At 38.2% G+C, this 25,388-nt stretch overlaps 2 protein-coding genes across 3 annotated transcripts; both read left to right on the top strand.

Annotated features, from left to right (window-relative positions):
* Positions 1-22,423: 22,423 nt before the first annotated feature.
* On the top strand, positions 22,424-23,393 carry LOC127117887 (uncharacterized). Of its 2 annotated transcripts, none has more exons than XM_051048010.1 (2): positions 22,424-22,555; positions 22,809-23,393. In XM_051048010.1, the coding sequence occupies exon 2, from the start codon at positions 22,823-22,825 to the stop codon at positions 23,231-23,233; it is 411 nt and encodes a 136-aa protein (XP_050903967.1). In that variant the 5' UTR covers positions 22,424-22,555; positions 22,809-22,822; the 3' UTR covers positions 23,234-23,393. The 2 variants fall into 2 exon arrangements, with proteins under 2 accessions (XP_050903967.1, XP_050903968.1); XM_051048011.1 differs by having other exon boundaries at positions 22,430-22,555; positions 22,705-23,393.
* On the top strand, positions 22,424-24,900 carry LOC127117886 (urease accessory protein F). The gene is made up of 2 exons (XM_051048009.1): positions 22,424-22,555; positions 23,976-24,900. The coding sequence occupies exon 2, from the start codon at positions 24,034-24,036 to the stop codon at positions 24,751-24,753; it is 720 nt and encodes a 239-aa protein (XP_050903966.1). The 5' UTR covers positions 22,424-22,555; positions 23,976-24,033; the 3' UTR covers positions 24,754-24,900.
* The last annotated feature ends 488 nt before the right edge of the window (positions 24,901-25,388 follow it).

Here is a 25,388-nt window from a genome sequence, read left to right as displayed (position 1 = left end):
ACGATGGTTGCAGGCAGGAATGATGATGCCATTGCTGAGGCGTTGAGGATGTTAGCTGGCTCCATTGGTCAGATCCCTCAAGCGAATGCTAGTAACCAGAATGGAGATGATGATGAGTTTCGTGCTTTGGGGAGGTTCCAGAGGAACAATCCTCCTGTCTTTGAGGGTGAGCATGAACCTGATAAAGCTCAAGCTTGGCTGAAGGCAATTGAGAAGATCTTCAGAGTCATGAACTGTACTGATGCTCAAAAAGTGCAGTTTGGTACTCATATGCTTGAGAAGGAAGCTGAAGATTGGTGGAACAACACTCTTCAGAGGTTTGTAGAAGATGGCATTGAGGTTACTTGTGCTCTTTTCCATGATGTCTTCTTGGAGAACTATTTTCCAGAAGATTGTCGTGGGAAAAAAGAGGTGAAGTTCCTTGAATTGAAAAAAGGAAATGGTACTGTTGCTGAATATGCTGCTAGATTTCAGGAGCTTATCAAGTATTGTCCTCATTACAATACTGCTAATGCTGAGAGATCTAAATGCTTGAAGTTTGTGAATGGCTTGAGACATGATATCAAGAAGGCCATTGGTTACCAACATTTTACTCATTTTGCAGAGTTGGTTAACAAGAGTCAGATTTATGATGAGGATAGTAGGGAGAGTGCTTCTTTCTCCAAGAGATTGAAGGGGAAAAATCAGGATCGTGGGAAACCGTATGATGACAAGAGGAAACAATTTGGTTTTGGCAAGAAGCCAAGTGGGGGAGGATCTTCTACTCCACTTAAGTGTTTCAAATGTGGTGTTGAAGGTCATCATGTTGTTGATTGTGGTAAGGATTTTGTGACATGTTTCAAGTGTGGCAAGAGTGGTCACAAAGCAAACAAGTGTGGGGTTGGTTCGAGTGTGACTTGTTACAATTGTGGTGAGAAAGGTCACATTAGTACCAAATGTGATAAGCCGAAGAAGGAGCAAGTGAAGGGAAAAGTGTTTGCATTGTCTGGTTCGGAGGCCACTACCGATGATAGGCTAATCCAAGGTACGTGCTTTATAAATGGTACACCTTTGATTGCCATTATTGATACCGGTGCAACACATTCTTTCATTTCTTTGGATTGTGCTAAGAGATTGAATCTTATATTATCAGATATGCGTAGAAGTATGGTTATTGATACACCTGCTATGGGTTCTGTTCTACTTCTTATGTGTGTCTGAATTGTCCGTTGAGTATCTTTGGTAGGGATTTTGGAATTGATTTAGTTTATCTTCCTTTAGAGCAGCATGATGTGATTTTGGGTATGAATTGGTTAGAATTTAATCGGGTGTATATCAACTGTTTTGAGAAGACGGTTATTTTTCCAGAGGTTGGTGCTAAGGAAGATTGGTTTGTGTCTGCTAAGCAAGTTGATGAATCGGTGCAAGATGGTTCCGAGTTGTTTATGTTGTTGGCAACTTTGGATATTCGTGAGAAGAGGACGATTGAAGAAATTCCAGTAGTTTGTGAGTTTGCGGAGGTATTTCCTGAAGATATAAGTGATTTACCGCCGGAACGTGAGGTTGAGTTTTCGATTGATTTAGTTCCTGGAACTAGTCCTGTATCGATGGCTCCCTATAGAATGTCTGCTTCTGAGTTGAAAGAGTTGAATAGTCAACTTGAAGACTTGCTTGAGAAGAGGTTTATTCGTCCTAGTGTGTCGCGTGGGGGTGCACCTGTTCTGTTGGTCAAGAAGAAAGAAGGTTCTATGAGATTATGTGTTGATTATAGACAACTGAACAAAGTGACGATTAAGAACAAGTATCCACTTCCGAGGATTGACGATCTGATGGATCAGCTGGTTGGAGCTTGTGTGTTTAGCAAGATTGATTTGAGGTCTGGGTATCATCAGATTCGTGTAAAGGCTGAGGATATTCAAAAGACTGCTTTTCGGACAAGGTATGGTCACTACGAGTACTCCGTGATGCCTTTTGGTGTGACTAATGCACCTGGTGTATTTATGGAGTATATGAATAGAATTTTTCATGATTATCTGGATAAGTTTGTTGTTGTGTTCATCGATGATATATTGATTTATTCTAAGAGTGAAGAGGATCATGCAGAGTATTTGAAGGTTGTGTTATCGGTGTTGAAAGAGAAGAAGTTGTTTGCTAAACTCTCTAAATGTGAGTTTTGGTTGAGTGAAGTAAGTTTTCTTGGGCATGTGATTTCGAGTGGTGGTATTTCTGTGGATCCTACGAAGATTGAAGTTGTATCTCAATGGGAAGCTCCTAAGTCTGTTGCTGAGATTAGAAGTTTCCTTGGTTTGGCTGGTTATTATAGGAAGTTCATTGAAGGATTTTCTAAGTTGTTGTTACCGTTGATGCAGTTGACTAGGAAAGGTCAAGCTTTCATTTGGACTTTGCAGTGTGAAGCGAATTTTCAAGAGCTTAAGAGAAGATTGACTACGGCTCCTATTTTGATTTTACCAGATCCGTTAGAACCTTTCGTTGTGTATTGTGATGCTTCTTTGTTGGGTTTGGGAGGTGTTTTAATGCAAAAAGGGCAAGTGGTACCTTATGCTTCAAGGCAACTTAAAGTTCATGAGAGGAATTATCCGACGCATGATTTAGAGTTGGCCGCCGTTGTGTTTGTGTTGAAGCTTTGGAGACATTATTTGTTTGGATCGAGATTTGATGTGTTTAGTGATCACAAGAGTTTGAAGTACTTGTTCGATCAGAAAGAATTGAATATGAGGCAACGAAGATGGTTGGAATTCTTGAAAGATTATGATTTTGGTTTGAATTACCATCCTGGAAAGGCGAATGTGGTAGCCGATGCATTGAGTAGGAAGTCATTGCACATGTCTATGTTGATGATTCGAGAGTTTGAATTGTTGGAGCAATTTAGAGATTTGAGTTTGGTCTGTAAAGCGACATCTTCGTGTGTTAAACTTGGTATGTTGAAGCTTACGTGTGGCATTCTTGATGAGATTAGAGAAGTTCAGAAGTCAGATTTGAAATTAGTCGATGTTATGACATTGATTAATCAAGGCAAAGGTGGTGACTTTCGAATTGATGAGAATGGTTGTAAGAACAAAATTGTTCTACAACAGATTCCTTGATTTTGATGATAACAAAGGATGAAACCAAAAATGGCACCCTAACGAAAAGTTTCTAAGTGTGCAGGGTTCTAAAGAAAGAAGTAATAAATCTGATGATGTCATCAGATGCACAACAAGATCAGATACAAATTCTCAAGTATCAGAAGCATCTGAAGTGGAATCTCGTTCAAGAAAGTCTGACTCTGGACAAAACTACAAAGTTTCAGAAGCATCTGAACATGAAGTAAAGTCTAGAAGCTCTGACTCTGAACAACGCCCTCTGAAGAATCTATTTAGATCAACATCAGAAGCAAGATTCCTAGTTTCTCCAGAAACACAAATACTCTGATTATGGATTTGCTAATCATGAAGAAGTAACGTTCAAGTCAAGTAAAGATTTTCAATTGGATTTCCTTATTAAGAAAGAGACGTTAATCTCCACTTCCAAGAGAAAAGATACTACTTGTGGTAAGTAGTCACTTCAAAGATAAAAAGTTAAACTGCAGAAGCTATTTAAGTGATGGAGTAAACTCAGTTTAATATCCACCAGATTCAACCACTACTTCAACTCATATATAAATAGAGCTGCAATCAACATTCAGTGACAAGAAATCAACTAGCCAAAACTATACTGAATTATTTCACGCTCAAGAAAATCATCTTTGCTCTCAAAGAATTTCACTAAGCTTTTGCTTATTAAGTGAAAAATCTGTTCTTAAGTTTGTAATACTTGCTTTCTTAGAAGCACTTTAGATTACATATCTTGTATCTTTTATTTGTTTGATTTCCTCAAGTGACTCTGTGTAGTCTGTAGACTTGGGAAGACTAAGAGATTTTCTTCTCTCTTAGGTGTTGATTGTAATCTTTCAAGATTAGTGGATTAAGTCCTTGTTGAAGGCGAAATCACCTTGGCCGGGTGGACTGGAGTAGCTTTGTGTTATAAGCGAACCAGTATAAAATCATTGTGTGATTTTCATTTTGGAAAAGCGTTTATTTTTCAAACAATTCAAACCCCCCCTTTCTTGTTTTTCTCACCTTCAATTGGTATCAGAGCTCCGGCTCTGTTATTGATTTTCTAATCAAACACTTAACCGTGTAGAGAGATCCAGTACGAGAAAAACAATGGCCCACTCAAATGAGAAAGATTCTTACAATGCCAAGCCTCCTGTTTTTGATGGAGAAAAGTTTGATTACTGGAAAGATAGAATCGAAAGTTTCTTTCTGGGTTATGATGCTGACCTCTGGGACATTGTCACAGATGGATACAAACCTCCAATCTTAAATGGAGCTGAAGTTCCCAGAAGCAAAATGTCAGAAGATCAGAAACGTGTTTTCAAAAATCACCACAAGGCCAGAACAATACTTCTAAATGCTATATCATACAATGAATATGAAAAGATCACCAACAGAGAGACTGCCAAAGATATACTTGACTCTCTGAAGATGACCCATGAAGGAAACTCCCAAGTCAAGGAGACGAAGGCTCTGGCGCTTATCCAGAAGTATGAAGCCTTCAAGATGGAAGATGATGAAGCTATAGAAGCTATGTTTTCCAGATTTCAAACTCTTATTGCAGGTCTTAAAGTGCTAGACAAAGGATACACGACTGTAGATCATGTTAAGAAGATAGTCAGAAGTCTGCCAAAGAAATGGAGACCAATGGTTACTGCTCTGAAGTTATCAAAGGATCTGAACAATATCAGCCTTGAAGAACTTGTTAGCTCTCTCAGAAGCCATGAGATAGAACTAGAGGAGGATGAGCCTCAGAGAAAGAACAAGTCAGTGGCGCTAAAGTCCAGACCTGAAAGAAGGAAGTCAGATAGAACCAAAGCTCTCCAGGCAGAAGCTGAAGATACTGATGATTCTGAACCAGAAGACTCTGATGATGAAGAAGAGTTGTCCCTACTAACCAGAAGAGTCAAGCAACTCTGGAAAAAGAGGAACAACAACAACTTCAGAAGATCAAGACCCAGAGGGGATCGATCAGAGTCAACGTCAAAAGGTAAAGCTAACAAAGATATTACCTGCTATGAATGTAAAGAAACAGGTCATTACAGAAATGAATGCCCCAAGTTGAAGAAAGACAACCCTAGAAAAGAAAGCTTCAAGAAAAACACTTTCAGAACAAAGAAAGGACTGATGGCCACCTGGGACGATAGTGAATCTGGATCATCAGAATCTGACTCTGATGAACAGGCCAACGTAGCACTTATGGCTATCACATCCAGCAGCTCAGATGAAGAATCTGAAGAGGTATTTTCTGAACTTTCTAGATCTGACTTAGAATCATGTTTGTCAGAAACTCTTACTTCTTATCAGAAATTAAAACAAAAGTTTAAAAACGTTAAAGGCTGTCTTAAAGCTAAATTTGAAGAGTGTAGTGAACTTGAGATAACAATTCTATCACAAGAAGATACAATCAAATCTTTAATGTTAGAAAGAGATGAAGCAAAAATAAAATTAGAAGAAACGTTATCTCAAGCACCACAAACTTCAAATGAAATTATTTATAAATATGAAGAAGCCTTTCAAAAATTTCTGAAGAATGGAATAGATAGGAGTATTATGGCATCCATGATTTATGGAGTAAGTCAGAATAATAAAAGGGGAATTGGGTATGATCCTAAGGAAGATGAAACCTCTACTAGTAACCAAATTAAATCGCCTTTTTCATATCACTACACACACACACAAGAACACAAATTTAAAAATGCTAGAAGACCCAAAGTTGTAAGAAACTCTGGGAAAACTAATCTGAAAGGACCCAAGAGATTCTGGGTACCGAAAGATAAGATTATCTATGTTGCAGATATCCTATGCAGCAAAGTTCAGACACCAGTCATGGTACCTGGACTCTGGATGCTCGCGACATATGACGGGAAGAAAGTCTATGTTCCAAAGCCTGGAACTTAAAGATGCTGGATTTGTAGGCTTCGGAGGAGATCAGAAAGGAAGGATCAGAGGCTCCGGAACTATTGGTAATGGTACTCTTCCCTCTATATCTGATGTTCTTTATGTAGAAGGATTAATGCATAACTTGTTATCCATAAGTCAATTAAGTGATAACGGTTATGATGTAATCTTTAATCAAAAAACATGTAAAGCCATTAATCAGAACGATGGCTCTGTCCTTTTCACAGGCAAGAGGAAAAACAACATTTATAAAATAAATCTTTCTGATTTAAAAGATCAAAATGTTAAATGTTTAATGTCAGTTCACGAAGAGCAATGGGTATGGCATAGACGCTTAGGCCACATTAGCATGAGAAAACTTTCTCAGCTAACTAAACTTGAGTTAGTCAGAGGCTTACCTAAACTGAAGTTTTCTTCAGATGCTCTGTGTGAAGCTTGTCAGAAAGGAAAGTTTTCAAAAACATCTTTTAAAAAGAAAAATGTTGTTTCCACCTCTAAGCCTCTGGAGCTTCTTCACATTGACTTATTTGGCCCTGTGAAAACAGCATCAGTCAATGGAAAGAAGTATGGACTAGTAATCGTTGATGATTACAGCCGCTGGACATGGGTAAAATTCCTAAAGCACAAGAGTGAGTCTCACTCTGTATTCACCAGTTTCTGTTCTAAAGTGCAAAAAGAATTTGACTCTAAGATTGTTAGAGTCAGAAGTGATCATGGTGGAGAATTTGAAAACAAAGATTTTGAGGAATTATTTGACTCTAATGGAATATCCCATGATTTCTCCTGCCCTAGAACTCCACAACAAAATGGAGTTGTAGAGAGGAAGAATAGGACACTCCAAGAGATGGCCAGAACCATGATCAATGAAACTAATGTAGCAAAGCACTTTTGGGCAGAAGCTGTAAATACAGCGTGTTATATTCAGAATAGAATCTCTATTAGACCTATTCTGGAAAAGACTCCCTATGAACTGTGTAAGGAAAGAAAACCCAACATCTCATATTTTCATCCTTTTGGATGCATTTGTTTTATATTAAATACTAAAGAACATCTGAACAAGTTTGATTCCAAAGCACAGAAAGGTATTATGTTAGGATACTCAGAACGCTCTAAAGGATATAGAGTATACAACACAGAAACCAAAATTTGGTAGGAATCAATTCATGTTAGATTTGATGATAAGCTTGACCCTGAAAAGTCAAAGCTAGTTGAAAAGTTTGCAGATTTAGAGATCACTCTGGTAGAATCTGAGAAAACTCCAGAAGCAACTGTCACTCAAGACTCTGAAGAAATTAAATCTCCAGAAATTCCGAGGAAAGTCAAAAGTCGCATTAACGTATCTGAAGATTTGATTTTGGGAAACAAAGATGAACCTGTTAGAACCAGATCTACTTTCAGAACTTCTGAAGATATTCCTCTGGGACTAGTGTCTCTGATTGAGCCTACGTCCTGTGATGAAGCTCTTCAAGATAACGATTGGGTGGCAGCTATGCAAGAAGAGTTAGATCAATTCTCCAAGAATGATGTCTGGGATCTCGTTCCTAAACCTAGAGGCACTCATGTCATTGGAACCAGATGGGTTTTCAGAAACAAACTGAACGAGAAAGGAGAAGTTGTCAGAAACAAAGCTCGACTGGTAGCTCAAGGTTATAGTCAACAAGAAGGTATTGATTATAATGAAACTTTTGCTCCAGTCGCGAGGTTAGAATCTATTCGTCTTCTTGTATCTTTTGCTATTAATCATTCTATCAAATTATACCAAATGGATGTCAAGAGTGCATTTCTTAATGGTTATATTTCAGAAGAAGTGTATGTCAATCAACCTCCAGGCTTTGAAAACTCAAATTTTCCAGAACATGTTTTTAAACTTAAGAAATCCTTATATGGACTTAAACAAGCTCCCAGAGCTTGGTATGAACGCTTAAGCAATTTTCTTCTGGAACAAAATTTTATCAGAGGGAAAGTTGATTCTACACTCTTCTGTAAAAACCTTAATAATGATCTCATGATATGCCAAATTTATGTTGATGATATTATTTTTGGTTCTGCTAATATTTCTGTTTGCCAAGAATTTTCTAAGTTAATGCAGGCAGAATTTGAAATGAGTCTAATGCAAGAACTAAAGTTCTTTCTGGGAATTCAAATTAATCAAACTCCAGAAGTCACGTACGTCCATCAAAGTAAATACATTAAAGACGTTCTGAAGAAGTTTGACATGACTAAAAGCAACTCTGCAAAGACTCCCATGCACCCAACTTGCATTCTGGAGAAGGAAGAGGTAAGCAACAAGGTTTGTCAGAAGCTCTATCGAGGTATGATAGGCTCTCTTCTCTATCTGACTGCTACTCGTCCTGATATTCTCTTTAGCGTCTGTCTTTGTGCCAGATTCCAATCAGATCCTAGAGAATCTCATTTAACCGCTGTTAAGAGAATTCTTAAGTATCTGAAAGGAACTCCTAACCTGGGCCTGATGTATGAGAAAACATCAGAGTATAGACTCTCGGGTTATTGTGATGCAGATTATGCTGGAGATAGAATAGAACGAAAAAGTACTTCTGGAAATTGCCAGCTTCTGGGAAACAATCTAATCTCCTGGGCTAGCAAAAGACAGTCAACTATTGCTCTATCAACTGCAGAAGCAGAATACATCTCAGCATCACTGTGCACAACTCAGATGCTCTGGATGAAGCATCAGCTAGAAGATCTTCAGATATTTGAGAGTAACATTCCTATCTTTTGTGATAATACTGCTGCTATTTGTTTAAGTAAGAATCCTATTCTACATTCCAGAGCCAAACACATAGAAATAAAACATCATTTTATCAGAGACTATGTTCAGAAAGGGATAGTAACATTGAAGTTCATTGATACAGAACATCAATGGGCAGATATCTTTACTAAGCCTCTAGCTGAAGATAGATTTCTTTTTATATTAGAAAATCTGAACATTAAAATTTGTCCTGAGTAAAATTTGGCTCTGAACATGTAAAATGAGACTCTGATAAAAACAAATACATCTCTGCCTCTGACTCTGATACTTCTACAAGTTAAGAAGATATCTGAGTTAGAAATCTTCAGAAACCAATCCTTTGGTATTCCTGAAGATCAGATACATCAACACGTGGAGCATTAAATGTCTAACCCTAGAACTTCTAGACAGCTATCAATAGAAATCAAAGGTCAGAACGTTTGAAATCTCCTAGAGCAGTGTGCGTACTGTTGGGATTAGACATTCATTTATTAGCTGTAATCATTTTTCCCCCCAAGCGTGCTATTTTGAGTGTTGTGTCTAACGCATTCTGAGGTGTCGTTTTGCATGTGTTTTACTTAGAGTATATAAACACTTTCTCTCACATTTCACACTTATCACTCTCACTCACTCTAAAACCCTAAACCCTTCTCTGCAAGTTCTCTGCAAGTTCTTCACCTTCTTCATCAATCTTCTTCATGGATGCTCAACAGCAAGAAGTTTTTAACTTCTCCCAACAGATGGAATCCAGTTCTAATCCCCAAACCTCAAACACTCAAACACCAACTGTTACAGGCGTCACCATAACCCCTGTTTATCAAGAACCCCACATTCTTGACCGAGAAAGCCACATAAACCTTTCAACTCCCTTTGAAGGTTTGGATGTTTTGTGTGAATCTTTGGTTGATTTTGACAACCTAAGAAGAAATGGTGTTGATCTCACTAGGGAACTTCGTCAACAAGGATGGGAAACCTACTTCAACAGGCTTTATGGTCCAATCTACCCTCTTCTGGTCAAGGAATTCTGGAGACATGCTGATGCAGATGACCAATTCATTGTCTCTTTTGTTCTAGGGGTAAAGATTGTCATCACTGAAGCATCAATTGCCTCCTTGCTGAATATGGAGGAAAGTGGAGGAAAAAGGATTTACAACATTCCTCCCAGGTCTAAGCGCATCACTGAAGTCATCAACCCAACTATCTTCAAACCAAATGTTGAAGGAAACCCCTCTAAGAACAAAGAGCTACATCAGAACCTCCGAGTGTGGCTGAAGATAATTCTGGGAACAATCCATCATCGTCCAGCCTCTAACTCTTCAGATTATATCAATGCAGACCAGAAATGCATTCTGTACTGCATTCAGAAGGGTATCAAGATCAACCTTCCTGCTCTCCTGTTCAGATATCTGAGGGATTCAGTCAGAGAAACCAGGAATAACATGAAGCCCAGATCCTACATTCCTCTGGGTAGATTGCTCTCTGACATCTTCATTGAGCATGGACTGGTAGACGCTCTGGAAAAGACCAGATGTATGGATGATCTGGCAATTGATGTAGGGAAGCCTCTGAATGCCAGAAACCTCAAGAGCATGGGAATCATCAAAGAGATTAGAGTCAAGCCCACTCTGGATACATCCTGGGAATCTCTAAAAGATCAGAGGAAGATGCCTCATGGCCTGGCCAGATTCTTCAAGAATGAGCCCAGAGACGCTGTTGCCCTCTATCTTCATCGTCTGCTGGAAGAAGGTTTTGATGTTTCTGATTTCAGTCTCGACGACTGTCTGGATTCAGAAGAAGATCTAGTCAGATACAAGAGAGGTGTCTCTGAGAGACAGATAGCTGCTGAGGCAAGGAAAGCAAAGAAAGCCAGACTTGGAGAATCTTCTGGAACCAAATCTCCTGCTCCTTTGCAAACTTCTTCTTCTGGTATGTCTATTCCTCTTGTTACTTCTGTTCCTATGATGGCTTCTTCTCATCCTCTCACAACACCTCCCTTATATACTACCTCTGAAATCCCACCCTCAATCACCAGAACCTCCCAACCTACACCAGTTCTAAACATAGCTAGAACTTTCATTCCTCCCTCTATACCTGCACAAACTCACCAAAGCACTTCTTCTTCTTCATCATCCTCTATACCAGAATCACCACCTTATGTTACTGTTTACTCTGACCCTGAACCTTCTGATCCTGACTCCCCAACAATAGCCACTCTATATGCTCATAGACTTGCCTCTCAACAACAAACTCTAACACAATCTGAAGTAACCTCACCACTCAAAACTTCACTTCCACCACAACAAACAACAACTCTCCCCTCTGCAACTCAACCATCTGATCGTTTCACCTCTAATATCACTCCACCAATTATTCCCGCTGTACTTGAACCAGACTCTGACCCATTAGACCTAAATCCTCTTTATGCTTCATCCCCCAGTCTTCAACCAGAAGCAGATTCTGAACTTCAACCAGAAGCAGAATCTGAACCTCAAACTCTAAATCTTAGCCCTTCAAACTCTCCACCTCATTCACCTGAACCTGAACCTGAACTTACCATACCTACCCTTGAGGAAGCCATCAGGCAGGTAGCAGAAGCTTCAATCCAGAAGGTCAAGTCTCTGGCTAACAACTCTGAAGTCAGTGATGATCCTAAATCTGTTAGGACACACTGGAACAGAGTCATTAGTTGGATGACCTCTGAGTCTTATAGGCTGAAGAGTGTCTCTGAACAAGTCAGAAATGGCTACATCAGAGATGCTGAGGAAAGACTCCAGGAGAGATTAGCCAGAGAAGCTGAAGCCAAAAGGCTAGAGGAGGAGAGGTTGGCTAGAGAAGCAGAAGAAGCACGAAGAATAGAAGAGGAAAGAATTGCTCAGGAAGCAGAAATCCTAAGGCAACAAGAAGCTGAAGCTAAGGCTCTGGCGGATGCAGAAGCCCAAGCTGCTGCTGAAGCTGAAGCTCAGCAGGCTCTGACTCAGGGGGAGTCTTCAACTGCTATTCCGATGATTCTTCAGACTTTGAAGGACCTTAAGGAAGATCAGAATATCCTCCGAGACAGAATGGACAAGCAAGATACGGTCAATGAGAACATCCAGAAGATGCTTGCCATGATCTTGCAGAAATTGCCTCAGAACCCTTAGGCACTTAGGATTTTATGTTTTTGCTTGCCTTCTTGTTTTTGCTTTCTTGTTTTGCTGACTCTGATGTCTGTGTTCTCTTGTTTTTCGTTTCTGCTATATTTTAATACAATGTTTTGTTTTTTCTCTTCAATTATTTTTTTTCTATGTCTTTTTGATTCTGACAAAAAGGGGGAGAAATCATTAAATAGCTCTGATGAAAATTGTCTAAAAACCTTAAGCACTCTGCAACAATTGTAGAAATAGCTCTGATAAAAATAACTCTGGTTAAATAGCTCTAACATTAAAATTAAGAAATTGCAGAAAGTTTTCAGAAATCTCATTACTTGGAAAGCTCTGGTAAGAACTTCTGAACTCCCTAGCACTAACTCAGGGGGAGCTTTTGTCTATCTGATCTTATTTTATTCATGTTTCATCTGCTATTTTAAGTTGTTTTGTCATCATCAAAAAGGGGGAGATTGTAAGGACAAAATTGTTCTACAACAGATTCCTTGATTTTGATGATAACAAAGGATGAAACCAAAAATGGCACCCTAACGAAAAGTTTCTAAGTGTGCAGGGTTCTAAAGAAAGAAGTAATAAATCTGATGATGTCATCAGATGCACAACAAGATCAGATACAAATTCTCAAGTATCAGAAGCATCTGAAGTGGAATCTCGTTCAAGAAAGTCTGACTCTGGACAAAACTACAAAGTTTCAGAAGCATCTGAACATGAAGTAAAGTCTAGAAGCTCTGACTCTGAACAACGCCCTCTGAAGAATCTATTTAGATCAACATCAGAAGCAAGATTCCTAGTTTCTCCAGAAACACAAATACTCTGATTATGGATTTGCTAATCATGAAGAAGTAACGTTCAAGTCAAGTAAAGATTTTCAATTGGATTTCCTTATTAAGAAAGAGACGTTAATCTCCACTTCCAAGAGAAAAGATACTACTTGTGGTAAGTAGTCACTTCAAAGATAAAAAGTTAAACTGCAGAAGCTATTTAAGTGATGGAGTAAACTCAGTTTAATATCCATCAGATTCAACCACTACTTCAACTCATATATAAATAGAGCTGCAATCAACATTCAGTGACAAGAAATCAACTAGCCAAAACTATACTGAATTATTTCACGCTCAAGAAAATCATCTTTGCTCTCAAAGAATTTCACTAAGCTTTTGCTTATTAAGTGAAAAATCTGTTCTTAAGTTTGTAATACTTGCTTTCTTAGAAGCACTTTAGATTACATATCTTGTATCTTTTATTTGTTTGATTTCCTCAAGTGACTCTGTGTAGTCTGTAGACTTGGGAAGACTAAGAGATTTTCTTCTCTCTTAGGTGTTGATTGTAATCTTTCAAGATTAGTGGATTAAGTCCTTGTTGAAGGCGAAATCACCTTGGCCGGGTGGACTGGAGTAGCTTTGTGTTATAAGCGAACCAGTATAAAATCATTGTGTGATTTTCATTTTGGAAAAGCGTTTATTTTTCAAACAATTCAAACCCCCCCTTTCTTGTTTTTCTCACCTTCAATTGGTATCAGAGCTCCGGCTCTGTTATTGATTTTCTAATCAAACACTTAACCGTGTAGAGAGATCCAGTACGAGAAAAACAATGGCCCACTCAAATGAGAAAGATTCTTACAATGCCAAGCCTCCTGTTTTTGATGGAGAAAAGTTTGATTACTGGAAAGATAGAATCGAAAGTTTCTTTCTGGGTTATGATGCTGACCTCTGGGACATTGTCACAGATGGATACAAACCTCCAATCTTAAATGGAGCTGAAGTTCCCAGAAGCAAAATGTCAGAAGATCAGAAACGTGTTTTCAAAAATCACCACAAGGCCAGAACAATACTTCTAAATGCTATATCATACAATGAATATGAAAAGATCACCAACAGAGAGACTGCCAAAGATATACTTGACTCTCTGAAGATGACCCATGAAGGAAACTTCCAAGTCAAGGAGACGAAGGCTCTGGCGCTTATCCAGAAGTATGAAGCCTTCAAGATGGAAGATGATGAAGCTATAGAAGCTATGTTTTCCAGATTTCAAACTCTTATTGCAGGTCTTAAAGTGCTAGACAAAGGATACACGACTGTAGATCATGTTAAGAAGATAGTCAGAAGTCTGCCAAAGAAATGGAGACCAATGGTTACTGCTCTGAAGTTATCAAAGGATCTGAACAATATCAGCCTTGAAGAACTTGTTAGCTCTCTCAGAAGCCATGAGATAGAACTAGAGGAGGATGAGCCTCAGAGAAAGAACAAGTCAGTGGCGCTAAAGTCCAGACCTGAAAGAAGGAAGTCAGATAGAACCAAAGCTCTCCAGGCAGAAGCTGAAGATACTGATGATTCTGAACCAGAAGACTCTGATGATGAAGAAGAGTTGTCCCTACTAACCAGAAGAGTCAAGCAACTCTGGAAAAAGAGGAACAACAACAACTTCAGAAGATCAAGACCCAGAGGGGATCGATCAGAGTCAACGTCAAAAGGTAAAGCTAACAAAGATATTACCTGCTATGAATGTAAAGAAACAGGTCATTACAGAAATGAATGCCCCAAGTTGAAGAAAGACAACCCTAGAAAAGAAAGCTTCAAGAAAAACACTTTCAGAACAAAGAAAGGACTGATGGCCACCTGGGACGATAGTGAATCTGGATCATCAGAATCTGACTCTGATGAACAGGCCAACGTAGCACTTATGGCTATCACATCCAGCAGCTCAGATGAAGAATCTGAAGAGGTATTTTCTGAACTTTCTAGATCTGACTTAGAATCATGTTTGTCAGAAACTCTTACTTCTTATCAGAAATTAAAACAAAAGTTTAAAAACGTTAAAGGCTGTCTTAAAGCTAAATTTGAAGAGTGTAGTGAACTTGAGATAACAATTCTATCACAAGAAGATACAATCAAATCTTTAATGTTAGAAAGAGATGAAGCAAAAATAAAATTAGAAGAAACGTTATCTCAAGCACCACAAACTTCAAATGAAATTATTTATAAATATGAAGAAGCCTTTCAAAAATTTCTGAAGAATGGAATAGATAGGAGTATTATGGCATCCATGATTTATGGAGTAAGTCAGAATAATAAAAGGGGAATTGGGTATGATCCTAAGGAAGATGAAACCTCTACTAGTAACCAAATTAAATCGCCTTTTTCATATCACTACACACACACACAAGAACACAAATTTAAAAATGCTAGAAGACCCAAAGTTGTAAGAAACTCTGGGAAAACTAATCTGAAAGGACCCAAGAGATTTTGGGTACCGAAAGATAAGATTATCTATGTTGCAGATATCCTATGCAGCAAAGTTCAGACACCAGTCATGGTACCTGGACTCTGGATGCTCGCGACATATGACGGGAAGAAAGTCTATGTTCCAAAGCCTGGAACTTAAAGATGCTGGATTTGTAGGCTTCGGAGGAGATCAGAAAGGAAGGATCAGAGGCTCCGGAACTATTGGTAATGGTACTCTTCCCTCTATATCTGATGTTCTTTATGTAGAAGGATTAATGCATAACTTGTTATCCATAAGTCAATTAAGTGATAACGGTTATGATGTAATCTTTAATCAAAAAACATGTAAAGCCATTAATCAGAACGATGGCTCTGTCCTTTTCACAGGCAAGAGGAAAAACAACATTTATAAAATAAATCTTTCTGATTTAAAAGATCAAAATGTTAAATGTTTAATGTCAGTTCACGAAGAGCAATGGGTATGGCATAGACGCTTAGGCCACATTAGCATGAGAAAACTTTCTCAGCTAACTAAACTTGAGTTAGTCAGAGGCTTACCTAAACTGAAGTTTTCTTCAGATGCTCTGTGTGAAGCTTGTCAGAAAGGAAAGTTTTCAAAAACATCTTTTAAAAAGAAAAATGTTGTTTCCACCTCTAAGCCTCTGGAGCTTCTTCACATTGACTTATTTGGCCCTGTGAAAACAGCATCAGTCAATGGAAAGAAGTATGGACTAGTAATCGTTGATGATTACAGCCGCTGGACATGGGTAAAATTCCTAAAGCACAAGAGTGAGTCTCACTCTGTATTCACCAGTTTCTGTTCTAAAGTGCAAAAAGAATTTGACTCTAAGATTGTTAGAGTCAGAAGTGATCATGGTGGAGAATTTGAAAACAAAGATTTTGAGGAATTATTTGACTCTAATGGAATATCCCATGATTTCTCCTGCCCTAGAACTCCACAACAAAATGGAGTTGTAGAGAGGAAGAATAGGACACTCCAAGAGATGGCCAGAACCATGATCAATGAAACTAATGTAGCAAAGCACTTTTGGGCAGAAGCTGTAAATACAGCGTGTTATATTCAGAATAGAATCTCTATTAGACCTATTCTGGAAAAGACTCCCTATGAACTGTGTAAGGAAAGAAAACCCAACATCTCATATTTTCATCCTTTTGGATGCATTTGTTTTATATTAAATACTAAAGAACATCTGAACAAGTTTGATTCCAAAGCACAGAAAGGTATTATGTTAGGATACTCAGAACGCTCTAAAGGATATAGAGTATACAACACAGAAACCAAAATTGTGGAGGAATCAATTCATGTTAGATTTGATGATAAGCTTGACCCTGAAAAGTCAAAGCTAGTTGAAAAGTTTGCAGATTTAGAGATCACTCTGGTAGAATCTGAGAAAACTCCAGAAGCAACTGTCACTCAAGACTCTGAAGAAATTAAATCTCCAGAAATTCCGAGGAAAGTCAAAAGTCGCATTAACGTATCTGAAGATTTGATTTTGGGAAACAAAGATGAACCTGTTAGAACCAGATCTACTTTCAGAACTTCTGAAGATATTCCTCTGGGACTAGTGTCTCTGATTGAGCCTACGTCCTGTGATGAAGCTCTTCAAGATAACGATTGGGTGGCAGCTATGCAAGAAGAGTTAGATCAATTCTCCAAGAATGATGTCTGGGATCTCGTTCCTAAACCTAGAGGCACTCATGTCATTGGAACCAGATGGGTTTTCAGAAACAAACTGAACGAGAAAGGAGAAGTTGTCAGAAACAAAGCTCGACTGGTAGCTCAAGGTTATAGTCAACAAGAAGGTATTGATTATAATGAAACTTTTGCTCCAGTCGCGAGGTTAGAATCTATTCGTCTTCTTGTATCTTTTGCTATTAATCATTCTATCAAATTATACCAAATGGATGTCAAGAGTGCATTTCTTAATGGTTATATTTCAGAAGAAGTGTATGTCAATCAACCTCCAGGCTTTGAAAACTCAAATTTTCCAGAACATGTTTTTAAACTTAAGAAATCCTTATATGGACTTAAACAAGCTCCCAGAGCTTGGTATGAACGCTTAAGCAATTTTCTTCTGGAACAAAATTTTATCAGAGGGAAAGTTGATTCTACACTCTTCTGTAAAAACCTTAATAATGATCTCATGATATGCCAAATTTATGTTGATGATATTATTTTTGGTTCTGCTAATATTTCTGTTTGCCAAGAATTTTCTAAGTTAATGCAGGCAGAATTTGAAATGAGTCTAATGCAAGAACTAAAGTTCTTTCTGGGAATTCAAATTAATCAAACTCCAGAAGTCACGTACGTCCATCAAAGTAAATACATTAAAGACGTTCTGAAGAAGTTTGACATGACTGAAAGCAACTCTGCAAAGACTCCCATGCACCCAACTTGCATTCTGGAGAAGGAAGAGGTAAGCAACAAGGTTTGTCAGAAGCTCTATCGAGGTATGATAGGCTCTCTTCTCTATCTGACTGCTACTCGTCCTGATATTCTCTTTAGCGTCTGTCTTTGTGCCAGATTCCAATCAGATCCTAGAGAATCTCATTTAACCGCTGTTAAGAGAATTCTTAAGTATCTGAAAGGAACTCCTAACCTGGGCCTGATGTATGAGAAAACATCAGAGTATAGACTCTCGGGTTATTGTGATGCAGATTATGCTGGAGATAGAATAGAACGAAAAAGTACTTCTGGAAATTGCCAGCTTCTGGGAAACAATCTAATCTCCTGGGCTAGCAAAAGACAGTCAACTATTGCTCTATCAACTGCAGAAGCAGAATACATCTCAGCATCACTGTGCACAACTCAGATGCTCTGGATAAAGCATCAGCTAGAAGATCTTCAGATATTTGAGAGTAACATTCCTATCTTTTGTGATAATACTGCTGCTATTTGTTTAAGTAAGAATCCTATTCTACATTCCAGAGCCAAATACATAGAAATAAAACATCATTTTATCAGAGACTATGTTCAGAAAGGGATAGTAACATTGAAGTTCATTGATACAGAACATCAATGGGCAGATATCTTTACTAAGCCTCTAGCTGAAGATAGATTTCTTTTTATATTAGAAAATCTGAACATTAAAATTTGTCCTGAGTAAAATTTGGCTCTGAACATGTAAAATGAGACTCTGATAAAAACAAATACATCTCTGCCTCTGACTCTGATACTTCTACAAGTTAAGAAGATATCTGAGTTAGAAATCTTCAGAAACCAATCCTTTGGTATTCCTGAAGATCAGATACATCAACACGTGGAGCATTAAATGTCTAACCCTAGAACTTCTAGACAGCTGTCAATAGAAATCAAAGGTCAGAACGTTTGAAATCTCCTAGAGCAGTGTGCGTACTGTTGGGATTAGACATTCATTTATTAGCTGTAATCATTTTTCCCCCCAAGCGTGCTATTTTGAGTGTTGTGTCTAACGCATTCTGAGGTGTCGTTTTGCATGTGTTTTACTTAGAGTATATAAACACTTTCTCTCACATTTCACACTTATCACTCTCACTCACTCTAAAACCCTAAACCCTTCTCTGCAAGTTCTCTGCAAGTTCTTCACCTTCTTCATCAATCTTCTTCATGGATGCTCAATAGCAAGAAGTTTTTAACTTCTCCCAACAGATGGAATCCAGTTCTAATCCCCAAACCTCAAACACTCAAACACCAACTGTTACAGGCGTCACCATAACCCCTGTTTATCAAGAACCCCACATTCTTGACCGAGAAAGCCACATAAACCTTTCAACTCCCTTTGAAGGTTTGGATGTTTTGTGTGAATCTTTGGTTGATTTTGACAACCTAAGAAGAAATGGTGTTGATCTCACTAGGGAACTTCGTCAACAAGGATGGGAAACCTACTTCAACAGGCTTTATGGTCCAATCTACCCTCTTCTGGTCAAGGAATTCTGGAGACATGCTGATGCAGATGACCAATTCATTGTCTCTTTTGTTCTAGGGGTAAAGATTGTCATCACTGAAGCATCAATTGCCTCCTTGCTGAATATGGAGGAAAGTGGAGGAAAAAGGATTTACAACATTCCTCCCAGGTCTAAGCGCATCACTGAAGTCATCAACCCAACTATCTTCAAACCAAATGTTGAAGGAAACCCCTATAAGAACAAAGAGCTACATCAGAACCTCCGAGTGTGGCTGAAGATAATTCTGGGAACAATCCATCACCGTCCAGCCTCTAACTCTTCAGATTATATCAATGCAGACCAGAAATGCATTCTGTACTGCATTCAGAAGGGTATCAAGATCAACCTTCCTGCTCTCCTGTTCAGATATCTGAGGGATTCAGTCAGAGAAACCAGGAATAACATGAAGCCCAGATCCTACATTCCTCTGGGTAGATTGCTCTCTGACATCTTCATTGAGCATGGACTGGTAGATGCTCTGGAAAAGACCAGATGTATGGATGATCTGGCAATTGATGTAGGGAAGCCTCTGAATGCCAGAAACCTCAAGAGCATGGGAATCATCAAAGAGATTAGAGTCAAGCCCACTCTGGATACATCCTGGGAATCTCTAAAAGATCAGAGGAAGATGCCTCATGGCCTGGCCAGATTCTTCAAGAATGAGCCCAGAGACGCTGTTGCCCTCTATCTTCATCGTCTGCTGGAAGAAGGTTTTGATGTTTCTGATTTCAGTCTCGACGACTGTCTGGATTCAGAAGAAGATCTAGTCAGATACAAGAGAGGTGTCTCTGAGAGACAGATAGCTGCTGAGGCAAGGAAAGCAAAGAAAGCCAGACTTGGAGAATCTTCTGGAACCAAATCTCCTGCTCCTTTGCAAACTTCTTCTTCTGGTATGTCTATTCCTCTTGTTACTTCTGTTCCTATGATGGCTTCTTCTCATCCTCTCACAACACCTCCCTTATATACTACCTCTGAAATCCCACCCTCAATCACCAGAACCTCCCAACCTACACCAGTTCTAAACATAGCTAGAACTTTCATTCCTCCCTCTATACCTGCACAAACTCACCAAAGCACTTCTTCTTCTTCATCATCCTCTATACCAGAATCACCACCTTATGTTACTGTTTACTCTGACCCTGAACCTTCTGATCCTGACTCCCCAACAATAGCCACTCTATATGCTCATAGACTTGCCTCTCAACAACAAACTCTAACACAATCTGAAGTAACCTCACCACTCAAAACTTCACTTCCACCACAACAAACAACAACTCTCCCCTCTGCAACTCAACCATCTGATCGTTTCACCTCTAATATCACTCCACCAATTATTCCCGCTGTACTTGAACCAGACTCTGACCCATTAGACCTAAATCCTCTTTATGCTTCATCCCCCAGTCTTCAACCAGAAGCAGATTCTGAACTTCAACCAGAAGCAGAATCTGAACCTCAAACTCTAAATCTTAGCCCTTCAAACTCTCCACCTCATTCACCTGAACCTGAACCTGAACTTACCATACCTACCCTTGAGGAAGCCATCAGGCAGGTAGCAGAAGCTTCAATCCAGAAGGTCAAGTCTCTGGCTAACAACTCTGAAGTCAGTGATGATCCTAAATCTGTTAGGACACACTGGAACAGAGTCATTAGTTGGATGACCTCTGAGTCTTATAGGCTGAAGAGTGTCTCTGAACAAGTCAGAAATGGCTACATCAGAGATGCTGAGGAAAGACTCCAGGAGAGATTAGCCAGAGAAGCTGAAGCCAAAAGGCTAGAGGAGGAGAGGTTGGCTAGAGAAGCAGAAGAAGCACGAAGAATAGAAGAGGAAAGAATTGCTCAGGAAGCAGAAATCCTAAGGCAACAAGAAGCTGAAGCTAAGGCTCTGGCGGATGCAGAAGCCCAAGCTGCTGCTGAAGCTGAAGCTCAGCAGGCTCTGACTCAGGGGGAGTCTTCAACTGCTATTCCGATGATTCTTCAGACTTTGAAGGACCTTAAGGAAGATCAGAATATCCTCCGAGACAGAATGGACAAGCAAGATACGGTCAATGAGAACATCCAGAAGATGCTTGCCATGATCTTGCAGAAATTGCCTCAGAACCCTTAGGCACTTAGGATTTTATGTTTTTGCTTGCCTTCTTGTTTTTGCTTTCTTGTTTTGCTGACTCTGATGTCTGTGTTCTCTTGTTTTTCGTTTCTGCTATATTTTAATACAATGTTTTGTTTTTTCTCTTCAATTATTTTTTTTCTATGTCTTTTTGATTCTGACAAAAAGGGGGAGACATATTCATTTTGTTGAGACAAAAAGGGGGCTGACTCTGATGTCTATGTCTTTTTAATACAATGTTGTCGCTCAAGGATTTTCGCAAAGAACGTGAATTGATTTTGTTGAGACATATTCACCTGTAGTGGATACAAGTACTTTTCGATATTTAATAAGATTTAGCACATGAAGGGCTTAATTTGCACATGATGGATGTTGTAAAAGTTTATTTGTATAACTCACTTGATAGTAACATTTACATGAAACTCCTTGAAGGGTTTAATGTACCTGAGACACATAAATTTGGATCTCGAGAAAGCTACTCCAAAAAATTGAGTAAATCTCTCTATGGACTAAAACAATCTGGACACATGTGGTATAATCGTCTTAGTGAATATTTGTTAAGGGATGGATATACAAATAAATCCATGTCCTTGTATTTTTATAAAAATATTTGGAAAAGAATTTGTTATAATAGCTGTCTATGTGGATGACATAAATATTATTGAAACTCTTAAAGAGCTTCCAAAAACTATAAATTGCCTAAAGAAAGAGTTTGAGATGAAGGACCTAGGAAAGACAAAGTTATGTCTTACAAATTGAGTATTTGGACAATGAAATATTTGTACATCAAGAAGATTATATAGAAAAAGTGTTAAAACACTTTTATATGAAAAAATCTCATCCATTATCTACTCCAATAGTTGTCTGATCATTGGATGTGAGAAAAGATCCTTTCGGCCTCGAAAAAAGGATGAAGAATTAATTAGTCCTGAAGTATCATATCTTAGTGCGATTGGAACACTGATGTATCTTGCTAATTATACTCGTCCTGATATATCATGTATTGTCAATCTATTAGCAAGATATATTTCTTCACCTACACAAAGACATTAGAACAGAGTCAAACATATACTTCGTTATCTCAAAGGTACAATGAATATGGATTTGTAGAAAACTTTTTATTAGGAAATAAACAAAAATCCAATTATAATCTTAGAGGGTAATATATTTGAAAAAATAAGAGCAATGTTATATATGTAAAAGAAATTTATTTTATTTTATAAAAACCACCTTTTTTTTACAAGGTATAAAAACCAATTTTAAATTTTTAAAATTTTAAATACACATTTTACAAAAACAGTTCTATCGAAGATAAAATCGAGAAGAGAAATAAAAACACAATCCCGTAGCAGAATTGCGTCGGAAACGGAAAGTGGGAACAAGAAACTTCACTCTCTCCTCTTCTTCAACCCCACCTGGTAATTCAATTCTCATACCCGAATTCTTCATTTTTGCTCGGAGTTGAATTGTAGCTTTTTTGAATTTCATTATCTTGGTTCATGAATTTACTTAAAAATCATATCTTGTTTTTCAATTTTATTTCCATGAATATTTTCCATGCTATTAGGAAGATTTGTACCCCAAAACTGGTGTTTTGAATCACTGATCAATATGCAAGGAAACTGTTTGTTGAAAGTCCTCAATGAGTAGGTACCCTTTTGTTTGTTTCAGATTCCATTTACTTGATGGGTTTTGTTGTGGCTTTGAGTTTATTAACACCGCTGCGAAACGAGGCGGAAAATTTTAACGGTTTGCCGTCTTATCGGTCACGCAATTCGTCGTTGCCTCATCTCTCAATCAGGAAGGTATCATGGGTTGTGAGGACAGAGTCGAATGTTCGGAGGAAAGTCCGAAAGAAGCCGGATCCACCTTGTGTGGTATGTGAGGGGAGTGGAAGAGTGGATTGCCATTGTTGTCAGGGAAGAGGAAGGACGAATCAGGTTGATATGGAAATGCTTCCGAAAGGTGAATGGCCTAGTTGGTGTAAAACGTGTGGCGGAAGTGGGCTTACGTATTGCTCGCGGTGCCTTGGAAGTGGAGAATATAGGGGTGTTATGGGGTTCCATTTCATGAAGAAGGATAATGAATCCCAATAGCACTAGTCTTAGGTTTTTCTTCTTCTTGGGTGATGAATCGATGATATGATATTAGGTTTGAGGTCATAGAGAATGTCCTGGTACAGAAGATTTACTTGTAATTGCAGAATATTTATTCTCAATCACATTATGGAAGAATGGCTTTAATTGATTGTCTGAACTTCCTACTTTCTAATGCTATTTGATTTTAACATGCAATTTGACATGTGGTAACTTGTACTTTTTTGACTGAATGTTATTACTTCTGCCTATATTAGCTTTGCTATGCATAGTCGGTCCCAAACCCGAATAAAAGAAGAGGATTATGTTAGGCAGTGACAGCCGACGTAAAACTTTGTCGAATCTCTATGACATGGATCAAATACGAAATTGATCCATGTAGCCGACCCTATTTAGTGGGATAAGGCTTGGTTGTTACTCGAGTGAGTAGCTTATATATATATATAGCTTTAAAATATCTGTTAGATGATGATTCTGACTGGACTGAAGTGTATATATAGTTTCATGAAAGATAAAGGAAAGAGAAAGACTGTTTATTCTTTTCAGAGTTTGCATATTAGACTGAGTTAAATGCTTCTATTCCTTCAAGAACAAAACAATTTTCAACTTGTGTACTCAACATAGAAAATGCATATTAGAGTTGGCTTCATAAGTTTATACCTTACATTTGCAGTACAGTTTCAAATTATCTATAGAAACATTTTAGAATCTACAAATTTGAATGTGTGAATCTGGTTTATAGGCACCTGTAGTAATCCGGCACTCCTGGTCAGCTTTGGAGAAACATCACATATTTCATAATGCAAACGAAGAAAGAGCACGACCGACCTGTCTTTGAAAACTCATTTTTACAGTGGAGTCAATGGCAGTTGTTGGATTCGATTCTACCTACAGGTGGATTTGCTCATTCTTTTGGTCTTGAAGCCGCAGTTCAGTCGCGTATAGTGTCTGATTCCAACGACCTCAAGACATTTCTTATTCATGTATTAGAGAATACGGGAAGCTTATTCCTTCCTTTCGTGTATTCAGCATGCACGTCACCGAATATGGAAAACTGGCATAACCTCGACAGAATATTGGATGCTACCCTTACTAACGAAGTGGGTCGAAAGGCGTCAATCTCGCAAGGATCTGCGTTAATGAGGGTAGCTTCAGCTGTGTTTTCCGAGATGCCCTCTCTCAAAACAATGAGAGATGCTTCATTAAAGTTAGGGACTGTAACTTTTCATCACGCCCCTATATTCGGACTAACATGTGGAGCATTGGGATTCGATAGTACGAGTTCTCAGAGAGCTTATATGTTCATCACAATGAGGGATGTGATATCGGCTGCAACAAGACTGAACTTGATAGGACCACTTGGAGCAGCATTGTTGCAGCATCAAGTTGCTCCTATCGCTGAAGTTTTATTAGAAAAATGGATGAATCGTGATGTCGAGGAAGCTTGTCAAACTATGCCTCTTCTAGATACCGTGCAAGGTTGCCATGGTTATTTGTTTTCTAGACTGTTTTCATCTTAGAACGCGATGAGGGCCACAAAAATATGGACAAGAATCCATATTTTAGTAATTGTTGGAAATTTGTTTTATTTCAATTTAGTTTGTAATAATTTAAGTTTGTTTTAATTTGAGATTATAATAGTTATAATTTAAATTTATTTGATGTCATATGTGAGTGAAAATAGGCCACTTCCTTAAGCTTAGAGAGGTGTATTAGATTGTGATTTTAAGAGGGTTTTTTAGAGACTTTTTAATTGAGTTGATAGCTGCATGAAAAATTATTTGATGGTAAAAACAATTTAGAATGTTCAATCAAAACTTTTATAAAATACACAAATAAATATTAACCTATTCAATTAAGAAATGATTTTGTTACTACTCAAACTTAGATTTCCACGACTTATAAAATGTCTATTGACATTAATTTTCTTTTAATGGATTTTTGTGTGGATGAATTTTGTGAGACTTTTTAATTGAAAATTGCTTATTCAAGCATTCCCCTAAAAATCTTTAGGCGTTTTATAGTTTTCCATTTTTTTATATTTTTTATCTTCACCACCATTTGTGATCAATTTGGCTCGACAAAGTGGAAAAGCAAAGGACGAAGAAATGTGTGAAATAACATTTCTAACATTTTAAATGTCTAAAGATCACAT

The sequence above is a fragment of the Lathyrus oleraceus genome, chromosome 2, assembly GCF_024323335.1.
Source record: "Lathyrus oleraceus cultivar Zhongwan6 chromosome 2, CAAS_Psat_ZW6_1.0, whole genome shotgun sequence".
Classification (NCBI taxonomy): Eukaryota; Viridiplantae; Streptophyta; class Magnoliopsida; order Fabales; family Fabaceae; genus Lathyrus; species Lathyrus oleraceus.
The sequence above is the reverse complement of the archived record's forward strand: the minus strand, read 5'-3'. Positions and strand labels throughout refer to the sequence as shown.